The sequence below is a fragment of the Leuciscus leuciscus genome (genome assembly GCF_965113295.1).
Source record: "Leuciscus leuciscus genome assembly, chromosome: 23".
Classification (NCBI taxonomy): domain Eukaryota; kingdom Metazoa; phylum Chordata; class Actinopteri; order Cypriniformes; family Leuciscidae; genus Leuciscus; species Leuciscus leuciscus.
Window position 1 is genome coordinate 24,067,179 of NC_138747.1, and position 11,713 is coordinate 24,078,891.

Sequence of the window (11,713 nt, forward strand, 5' to 3'; positions counted from 1 at the left end):
GAAAATGATACTGGAAAAGCATAGACAGACAGGTATGTGAAAACATTGAGCAGACAAGCACTTACACGTCGTTATGGCGAAACCGAGGAGATCTAACCTGAAGCACGTTACCTCTAAAGACTAAAAGCTGCCTTTGCTTTTCAATGACACAGAGATAACATGAACACTAAAAGAAAGAAATCATTCAGAGCCGTGAAGTACACTTTATTTGTGTGTTGCTACATCTTTTGGGTAAGAGCATGACTTGTAAATGTATTTCTGCTTATTTTTAGAGCAAACATGACAACTTTGCATATTAAATTATATTTATATTATTATTTCTAACTGTGTGCTTACTGAATGTTGTATTTGTCCAAATCCTGGGTTTGGCTTTGTTTCATATGGAATTGTGTTTGTATTGCAGATATTTTAAACAAATGAGTGTTGTTGTGTTAAAGGTGTTCAGTGCTGTCCTAATTGCTGTTGGAATCTATGCAAAAGTTGCCAAAGAGTCAGGTATTTAAACAGCATTCGCCATATTCATTCATCTCTAGTTATAAAAGAAGCTTGCAAACATTTATAAATGGCAAAATTTTCACAAATATTACATTATATGATGCTTACCAGATCATTAGCTTACAGTTTTTCTCAGTCGCTTTGGTGCATTTCTCACATCACTATTTACATTTGCACAACAGTTAGTTCAACCTCCACAACATTTTGTCATTTGTGCACATCATAGTAGCAGTTTCTCATTCCTTCCAACAAATTGCAAATGCTTTTGGACATGCATCAATTGCTTTCATACAACTCTCTGCTGTTTTATAACATTATCATTTGCTTATGTCATGTCAGTCAAAATTAACTATACTTGTCAATGCTGAATAGTCATTCCATATAAAACTAATAGTCCTCATTTCATTGCTTGAGTCATTACATACAAAAATGTTGAACTTGTTGTCAAAATCTGTCAAGCAAATTTAAAAAAAAAAAATTCATCTTTTTTTTTCTTTTCTGAAAATGTCTCCTAAATTGAAAAATTTCTCTCAGGTGAATTTCAGCTTTCAGCATAGACAGAGAGGAACGTCTGGATGTGCATGAATGATTACAGTACTATGTATGTTGTATGTTCAGTTCCAGTATGTACTGCAGTATTGTTTACAGTGTTGCACAGCTCTACCCAAAGGGAGTTTATGTTTGTTGTAAATAAGGGTGTATTTGTTCTTTCGCACAATGCTGTGAACAAATTAGAATTGCAAAGAGCATATGCAGTAAAAATGTGAAACATACATATTCAGTGTCTTGTACTCAGTTACCTCACTAAATACAGTAATGTGTAACTTTACTGTATTTTTCAGATGGCTGTGCAAATAGTATATAGTGCTGTCTTGAGCATTTTCAGGTAGTGTCACCAAGATCTGACTTTTTTGCATTGGAAAACATTTACAGAGTAAACTGTCATAATGAAAACATGACAAAGCCATTTGACTATCTTGTTCATAAACAATGGTGTCAGGACTTTTCATCTTGATGACACTGACACTTTCATTGACAAATACTTGCTTTTGAGGAATGAGCTGTCCATTTTGAGCAAGTGACATGCTTTTGCAGGTTATCAACTATGTTTTGCAGTTTGTACTAATTGTTTTGAGAACTGCATTAACTGTTGTGCAAATGTAAATAGTGATGTGAGAAATGCACCAAAGCGACTGAGAAAAACTGTAAATAATATTCCATATTTTCCAACTGTTGCATAAATATTATAGTTTTCATGCCCACAGTGGCACATTAATTTAGACTAAATGAAATATGTATATTTTTAAATGTAATTTGTAACATACCGCACAACCACCTTACTTTTTTTTTACTAATCTAATGAAGGCAAAAAAAGGGTGACTAAAGTGTTGAAAAAGCCTGTTATAGATCCTATGTAAATTGTAAACAGAAAAAAAGAAAAAGAAAGAAAAAGATGTTAACCACTGTGTACATCTACATTTTGTGTTACTTTATATTTTCTTTACTGATGCTTGACAGATGTAGTGGACACGCTGATGGCAGATCCAGCGCTGTTGCTGATCATTGTGGGTTCTCTCATGTTCACCATCACTTTCTTTGGCTGTTTCGGAGCTCTGCGCAACATCTCCTTGCTGCTCAACATGGTCAGACTCAGATATAGTTCTCACATAAGGAAGTTGTCACAAAGGCTATTTATGGAAAGATGACCTTGTACTTTGAATATTTCTAAATCTACAGTGTTAAGAGATGGATGGATGGATGGATGGATGGATGGATAGATAGATAGATAGATAGATAGATAGATAGATAGATAGATAGATAGATAGATAGATAGATAGATAGATAGATAGATAGATAGATAGATATATAGATAGATAGATAGATAGATAGATAGATAGATAGATAGATAGATAGATAGATCATTTCAAGACCGTTCATGGTAGTTAAAAAATACTCTTCTCAAGTCAGTCAGTAGTCAGACTCAGTGCCCATTGTGATAACTTAGCCTTTTTTTTTTACCTAGATTTTTTTCCAGCTTTTTTCTTTTTTACAAATAAATCATATTTGTCCAGTTTGTAGGAATTTTGCTGGCCATTCTGCTGCTGCAAGTAACTGCCGCTGTGATGGGTCTTTTGTTCTCTGAAAAGGTAAATCATTTACACAGGTACAAGCTAAAGTAAAACTTTATATTTGGAGCAAGTCTCATCTTGGAGAAATGAGATGATGTTTTAAAATGATTACTTTCAAAACTTGTTGGTAGGTTCAAGAGAGGACAGAGCAGCTGATGATGAAGGCGATTGTGCGCTATCGGGATGATCAGGACTTGGAAAATGTTATTGATTTTGTACAGAAAAAGGTAAAAGAATTTGATTTCATATACCGTTCAAAATTTGTGCTCCATAAGATTTTTTATGTTTTTGAAAGAAGTCTCTCTTGCTCGCCAAGGCTGCATTTATTTGTTAAAAAAAAAACCACAGTAATATTGTCAAGTATTGTTCAAATTTTTCCTTAGTAATATATTTGAAATTTGTTCCTGCAATGGCAAAGCTGAATTTTCAGCAGCCATTAGTGTCATATGATCCTTCAGAAAAAAATTCTAATATGTGGATTTGCTCAAGAAAAAAATTCTTTGTTGAAAACAGATCAAGCTGTTAGTTCTGGCAGGTCACGTTTGTCAAGCTCGCATCAGCTGACTCTCAGCTGATCCACGTCTACCTATAGGAATACGACGCCTCTCATAACATACATATAAGCTCCTTCAGTATTATCATCAGCTATCGCATTTCTCTGGAGCTAATTGCCCTCCTCCATCTCCAGCTCCTCCTCTCGTCAGTCAGGATTTGGCTTTCTGATTCCCCTTGAATCAGACTAAATTCTCAAATTATGTTGTACATTAAAATATTGAATTAATGATATCTGCAATACATTTATGTTGGTTCTGTTCTGTTTACCCTAAGGGGAGTTCTTGTGCTCTCCCTGCTCTTATCCATGCTAGGCTGCATGGATGCGCAGGGAGTTCTTGCCCAGAACAGAACCATACCGCCAATCAAAACTGTATTGTCAATCGTATTTGACGATAGTGGTCCTGACAGAATTAATAGTTTTGTGGAAGTTATAATACATTTTTTTCAGGATTCATTGATAAATAGAATGTTCAAAATAACAGCATATATTTGACAGAAATCTTTTGTAACATTTTGTTTTTACACTTTTGATCAAATGAATGCATCCTTACTGAATAAAAGTATTAATAAAAAAAAAAATATAATAATAAATATATATATAATTACTGACACCAAACTTTTGAACAGTAGTTTATGTAGTTAAGCATGATAGGGTGGTGCATGAAATGGCATATGTCAAATATCACACTGTTGATCTTTCTTTGTCCTGTAGTTCAAGTGCTGTGGGGTGGATTCTTATTTAGACTGGTCTAAAAACATGTACTTCAACTCATCAGACCAAAATCCCAGTCTGGAGGCCTACGGAGTGCCCTTTTCCTGCTGCATACGGCAAAAAAATGAGGTCAGGTTGTGTCAAATCCTGAAACACTTAATGTAGTGTATTAATCTTAGGTGTGCTATCCATTTTATTATTTAGTAAATGCATTTTTTGTTTTACTTGTTAAGAAATTTTAAACACTTGCTTGAAAATGTCTCTTTGACCTAGACTGTTAGAACTGTTAGGATTCAAAATATAATGAACAGCCAGGGTTTCAATAGAAAATTTGCATACTGAATTTTGATTGGTCTTATTTTGTACATATATTTGCATACTGAATTGGTAACACTTCACAATAAGGTTTTTTGAGGTTAAGGTTAGTTGACAAAGGTTTATTATGCATTAACTACCATTACCGAGAGGTGTAAAGTCCAGGTTCAGAAAGTAAAAGTCCTCCTCAGTGTTTTGCTCCAATAACCTGGATTTGCTAATTAGCACAGTTCCCTTTCAGTCAGTCACTACGAGTTACGTCACAGACTGACGAATGGGGGGTTCACTAGAGAGCCCTATCACCTGTTATGCAATGGTATGAAAATACCATGTGTCTGCGGAATTTGCATTGCGAACTCCGCCCCACCGCGTGGGTATAAAAGGAGCTGCGAGTGCAATCTCGCATGATGTTTCTGCTTCGGAGTCGAAGTGTGTATGTGCTTCTCCTTCACGTTCTTCAAGCAACGAGCGCTCTTTAGTCGGTGTTGGTGTGACGGTGCGTTTCAGCGGATTCACGATCCAGTGGCTTTCACGCGGCTCGTGTTTCTCCCCTGGGCACTTCAGCACTGCTGAAAGAGTTTTTCTTTTCTAAAAAGCTGCACGGGCACGTCTTTTTAAAGATGTCTCACCCATGTGTTTCTGGATGTGGGCGCATTATCCATCCACCTGACGGTCATGAGCACTGTCTAGTGTGTTTGGGCTTTAATCACGCTCAGACAGCGCTCGTGGATGAGTCATGTTCTCATTGCGGGAACATGACCATCGTAGTGTTAAGATCGAGACTCAGTGACCTCCGTGGGGGTAAAGTCCCCTCTGCCACACCCCAATCTATCTCTTCCTCGAGAGGGGATACTTTGGCTGGTGGCCAGGGTGATCTGAGGGTTACGGTGTGGATTAATCCGACAAGTATTTCTCGGGCCACACCCCCCTGCACAATTCGAAAGCCGTGGAACTTCCGGGTGAACCTGGTTCCTTCCAGGGACCCAGTGTTTCATTCGGGGCTCCGGTGGATGACGCCATGTCACTCACAGCGTCATAAGGCGGTCTTGATTCTTCTGGAGAATCGCGAAAGTCCCCGTTGACTTCCCGCGGCCCGGCGGTGTCCTCCGCCTTCTCTTCCCTCGATGGTGCGGCGGCCAACGGGTACTCTGGGGTCCCCCTGATGGAGCGCGCTGTGGCGATGCAGTTGTGTCCCCAGAGCGCCTCCACCTGGCATGGTGATCCAAAGCACCCCTCCAAGGCCTTTAGGTTTTCGTCCACTCTCGTGGCCAAAGCCTATAGAGCTGCGGGGCAGGCCGCCTCCGCCCTGCATGCCACGGCCATCCTTCAAGTCCATCAGGCGAAGGTGCTCAGGGACATGCACGAGGGAAGGGCTGACCCGCGGCTCATACAAGAGCTGCGCACTGCCAACGACCTCACCCATTAGGGTAGTCTGCACTCCTGCCGTATGTCGCAACTCGCACGCCATCTCCTCCTATGGAGCCAGAAGCAGGTCGCTTCGAGCCATTCACATCCCAGGAGAGCTGAATCGTGCAGCCAACGAGCTCTCACGACTACGGCCTTATCCCGGGGAATAGAGACTCCATCCCCAGACGGTTCAGCTGATTTGGGAATAGTTAAGCGACGCACAGGTAGATTTGTTTGCTTCCCCAAGTCACCTTCATTTATATAGCACTTTTAACAGTATGAATTGTTTCAAAGCAGCTTTTCAGTGATAATAGGAAATTATAGTAAAAGAGATTGTTTTGGCTTTACAGCAGCTCTAGGATAAAGTTATTGTCCAGCGTAAGTTAGTTTTGATTGATTGATTCACTTCCGTTGCGAAGATCATTAGTTATTAACTGAGGGGCCGCTTACATCTAACAGAAAACCCTCAATGCGCTCCGGCCGTCCATCCGCACAAAACAGTGCCTGGTGGCTCAAGAACGCACTCCCGGAAATAGGTTTCAAGGTGCAAGCGATTATCAGTTATCTCTGCGCAAACCTCTGCGCGCACATGCGCATCACGTGTTCAGTGTGCATTTGAATATATATGTACGCAGGCGTGTAGTCCTTTACAAATCATCCCTCAACAAACGACTTGCCTGGCCTTAAAAAATTATAATACCGAATTATTTTTCGCATCCACGTAGCCACATGGGGACACCCAGACTTGGTTTTCCGAACTAGTGCTCCTCGCGACAGCCCCTCCCTGGCCAATTTCTCTAAGGAAGGACCTCCTTTCTCAGAGACGGAGCAACCTTTGGCACCCACGTCCCGATCTCTGTAACCTGCACGTGTGGGTCCTGGACGGGACGCTGAAGGTTTGAGTGCCCTACCACCTCAGGTGGAGGCTACCATCACTTCAGCTAGAGCTTTGTCAACGAGACACGCCTCTGAAGTGGAACCTCTTTGCCACCTGGTGTTTTTCTCGCAGAGAAGATCCCAGAAAATGCCCAATTAGGTCTGTGCTCTCCTTCCTCCAAGAAGGGTTGGAACAAAGTCTGTCTCCTTACACTCTGAAGGTTTATGTGGCTGAGATCTCTGCGTACCAAGACCTGGTGGAGTCTAAGACGATAGGACAGCATGACCTGGTCCTCAGGTCCCTTAGGAGTCCAGGAGTTTAAATCCTCCCCACCCCCCTCGTATGCCCTCTTGGGACCTTGCAGTGGTTCTATCTGCCCTGCAGAGAGCTCCCTTCGAGCCATTGCACTCAGTTGAGCTTAAGTACCACTCTATGAAGACGGCGCTCCTGGTTGCTTTGGCATCCATCAAGAGGGTAGGGGGCCTGCAGGGTCTACAATTTGCGATATTCTACAATCTCCCTGTAGAACCAGTGTCCTCTCTTGTACTCGCTCCCAGTAGCCAGTAAGTAGGACCTGCTCGGTGTCATCGCTTACTGCGCTATTCCACTCCACGGACTGGATACGTGCGCTATTTTACTCAGATGAGTTCTCCCTGCACTGTTGATGCCATCACTAGAGTGCATGCCCGATTGGTCAGCCCTCGTGATCGGTTTGGTGCCTCCATGTCCATGGTTCCCCGGTTGGGCAACCCCCACATGTGTATATTCCACGGTAAGTCTCCCCTGAGCACGTGTTTTCCCTCGGCAAGATCCCTCTTGCCATTTCGAGGTTGAAACATTCCACCCTACGGGCTGGATACCTCTGAGTTCTCCTTATGCATCCCGTACTCAGGTCATATGTGTATTCTAAGTCCTTCCTGCGGGTAGACACTGTGTCACATATTCCATCTGGGATATGCTAGCCAGTGTACCTTGCCGTGGCGGCTGCTGGTCTTTCAAAGAGGGGAAGCTCATTTTCGGCCTACATCATAAAAATGTATTTGAAAGACCAGCAGCCGCCACTGCTTGTGACGTAATGTCAGTGTCACTTCACCTCCATTCATAAATCTTCAGTGGCCTCATGGGATAGTAAAGTATCCATCTTATGCACACTCCAGAGAAGTAGGTCATCTGGGTACTTTTTGCTCTGTGACCCTATATCGTTCCAACTAGGCGTCTTTTCCAGTGACTTGACCAGTGTCCTTATAAAGGTATAAATAATAATATAATAAAGTATAATAATACTACTACTAATAATATATAGGCTATTTTTTATTATTTTAATTATTATTGTTTTAATAATTACTAATAATATTATAAAAAATATAATAGGATAAGTAATAATATAATAAAGGTATAAATGTATAATTGTGTGAAATGTATTATGAAAAATGGCTAGCAATTTCGACAAGCAAATACCAAGAAAGAGGTAGCAGCAGTTTGTCTTTTGACTATCACTTGAAAAATCCGCGATGGGACTGAGCTCCAATAGCTTCAGCGGCAGCGACTTTTTATTGTATGAAATCGCTGTCAATCAAAAGGAGATGCAGCCCCTCCAATCATCACGCGGAAGCCCGGAGTCCGGGCCAGCCCACTCCTCATTCACCCCCAGAGACGCTGAGCGTCCATGGGCGGGACATAATCGCAGCATTTATCCAATGACCGTCTAGTTTCGAAGCGCTGAAAAAAACTGTTCAGAGCAGCCCCATTGAAGTCAATGGACGCTGGGCTCCAACAGGGAAATGCACTGTCTGTGACGCTACGGGAATGTATGAGAAGGAAATCGAGTCAGCCGACCTGCTGTATGTAGCTGATTCTGAACAAACTCGTCTTTGAGATTAACGTTTTCTAACGCATTTTTAGTCAATAAAATGTTAACACAATAGTACATATTTGACCATACATTTTTTTGACATTATAAGGGAAGCCGAGCTTCCCTTGCAGTCTCCCCACTGGTACCTTGGTATTCTTGCGTTAGCCTGGCCCTTCACTCGTGCTAGCCTCACGACAAGGAGCTGGGGCTTGCGCAGGACACTGGAAGACAGCCGCATTGGCGAGATTAGATTGGGACCCCCATTCGTCAGTCTCTGACGTAACTCGTAGTGACTGACTGGAAAGGAATGTCTCGGTTACGTATGTAACCCTCGTTCCCTAAAGGAGGGAACGGAGACGCTACGTCCGCATGCCACTGCCGCTGTACCGCTGAAACGGCCGGGGCGCTCCTTAGCAGGTAACATAATGCGAGATTGCACTCGCGGCTCCTTTTATACCCACGTGGAGTTCACAATGCAAATTCCGCAGACCCATGGTATTCATACCATTGGCTCGTTTTCTAATATCTCGAAGGTGATAGGGCTCTCTAGCGAAACCTCCATTCACCAGTCTCTGACGTAACGTCTCCGTTCCCTCCTTCAGGGAATGAGGGTTACATACAAAACCAAGACATTTTTCAGCTGGGAGATAGAACTAATTAGTGAAATCATGTGGAATGAACATATGGCAGGACTTTTACTTTCTGACCCCTGGTCTTTACACCTCTGCCATAACCTTACACTGAGCTATACATTTATTACAGAATTTATTCATCTTTGTTTATAAAAATACAACTGTTCATTGTTAGTTCATGTCAGCTCAGGTACATTAAATAACATTAACAGATACACTTCTGATTTTAATAGTGTATCAGTAAATATTGAAATTAACATTAACTAAGATTAATAAATGCTGTAGATGTATTGTTCATTGTTAATTCATGTTAACAAATGGAACCTTATTTTAAAGTGTTACCGAATTATAAGTAGCAGTCAATCAAAAACCTTTTGTATTTTATATACAGTTATGTTGAGCAGAAGCAAAGAGATTTTTTTATTTTTAATAAATTACACTAGCATGAAAAGCTGGCCACTTTCTACACTATAAAGAGTGTCTGTTCATTTATGTGTAGACTGTGTTCAACTCTATGTGTGGCTATGAGACCCAAAAGATAAAGAAAAGTGTGGCCAGTCGGTTCATCTACACCACTGGTTGTCTAGATGAGATCGTCTGGTGGGGAAAACAGAACCTTCTGCTGGTCGGAGTGATGACCCTCGTCCTACTGTTCCTTGAGGTGAGGCGCACACAGAAAGTACTTTCAACTTTATTTAAATGAATGCTTTTAGTAACTTCTCCATGCATGAAATCAGGTCTTGCTGTGTCTTGTTTAAAACAGGCAAGGGAATTTGGGCCTCCTCAAAAATGTACTGTACATAAACATATACTTAATTTGATTGTCTAAAAGCAGTTACAATGAACTGTTTTTTTTTTTTTTTTTCATCCAATTAGCTTTCAGTATCACTTTAGTATGTCATATGGTCAATATTAAAGGTAGAGAAAGACAGACATATATAAATGCATATATACTGTACACATAGAGCTAGAGAGAGTCTTTCAAATGTAGCTAAATTTGTAAATCATTCAAGGATTTCAAAACAAGAGCCATAGATAAATAGAAATGTGCTACAGTGAAAGAGTGGAGGATGAAGTTCTTCCACATGTAGGTGAGTAGATGTGGGCTCTTTGATGATTTATAGTTTATATTGGTCATAATATTTACATGTCAGTGTACTTTAATTTGTTCTATTTTTTTTTTATTGATGTTATAGCACATTATTAATTTTCAAAATATATTAGGGAGAGATTGTCTGTATGTGGGTGAATACATTTCAGCAAAACACAGATGGTAAATCTTCTACTGTTATTTATTTGTAAACTGTAACAATAGCAAATTTGATCAAATATTAAGTATTGTATAATATATATTTTATTAATACTAACATACATTAATTTGCTATATTTAATTCCCTCACAAAAAGAAATTACACAGAAACAAATGCTTATTTTTAAAATATAGATTGTATAGATGTTACATCCTTCTAGATGTTATGGAATAAAAACTAAAAAGAGTACATTGGGACCCAAAAATCTATTCCCTCAGTACAAAAAGTCAGATTTGCTTCTGATTTGCTCATGCTTCTTAGAACATTCATAAAATCAGAATGATATGGATCATCAGGTTTTGCCCCAAATTGTGAAGTACATACAGATTGAGTGCCTGCTGTACAGCAAAAGGAGGGCATGCCAAAAGAAATTCCAAAATTCATGCAAATGTTTCTACCCAATTGTTTTGTAGTGAAAAAAATTGTATATAAAAAAGCCAAATAGAAACATTTTCATGTGTCTTTTGAATCCCACTGTATGTATGCGTTACATTTTGAATGAATCCCTTTAAAAAAAAACAAAAAAACAACAACAACAATCTCTTCATACATGACAGAATTATACATGAGCAGCCACATCACATTAAAACCCACATTGAGCCACCATATAAACATTATCTCTGACCTTTATCATAACCTGTGGGCATGATGCACTAAATTCATGTGCAGAAAGACAAAACGAACAAGCTCTTTGCATTGAGGATGATAATTGATTTGTCTGTTCTTTAGATATGTATGATGTCACTGGCTTCAGTACAGCTCTGTCAAATCAGAAGTGTTCAACAGAAGAGGAGGAAATCTAACAGGACCCAAAACCTTTGTTGCAACAGAAAGGCTTGACTGGTTTTACACGCCCACTTTTCACTTTTCATGTGCTTGCATTGGAATTCAATGATGCACTGCCATTGAAATACCAAGTTATAACATGTTACAAATTAGATGCAAAGACTGTGATAATTCTCTTTATTATACTGTGAGTTTCTAAGCCAAAATATGTGATTAATGAAACCTTATTATAAAGCGTTAATGATAATATAAACAGACAAAAATGAGTTTGATTGTTTTATGTTAGTTCTGATTTAGTTTAACTTAACTACTTTAGTTAACATGAACTAAGAATGAACAATACTTCTACAGCATTTATTAATCTTAATGTTAATTTCAACATTTACTAATATATTATTAAAATCAAAAGTTGTATTTCTTAACATTAATTAATGCACTGTGAACTAACATTAACAAACAATGAACAACTATTTTTTATTAACTAACCTTAACAAATATTAATAAATACTGTTACAAATGTATTGTTCATTGTTAGTTCATGCTAGTTAACATGCATTAATTGATGTAAACAATGAAACCTTACTGTAAAGTGTTACCATATTATCTGTAATGTTAATAAAATATATTGTACAACATGCTGACT

At 39.4% G+C, this 11,713-nt stretch overlaps 1 protein-coding gene across 1 annotated transcript; it reads left to right on the top strand.

The window, feature by feature from the left end:
• Nucleotides 1–60: 60 nt before the first annotated feature.
• Nucleotides 61–11,705, top strand: LOC309487553 (tetraspanin-33). The gene is made up of 8 exons (XM_082155283.1): nucleotides 61–231; nucleotides 438–495; nucleotides 2,014–2,138; nucleotides 2,568–2,642; nucleotides 2,756–2,851; nucleotides 3,892–4,020; nucleotides 9,474–9,635; nucleotides 11,014–11,705. Exons 1-8 carry the CDS (start codon nucleotides 160–162, stop codon nucleotides 11,122–11,124), a joined length of 828 nt encoding a protein of 275 aa, XP_082011409.1. The 5' UTR covers nucleotides 61–159; the 3' UTR covers nucleotides 11,125–11,705.
• Nucleotides 11,706–11,713: the final 8 nt, after the last annotated feature.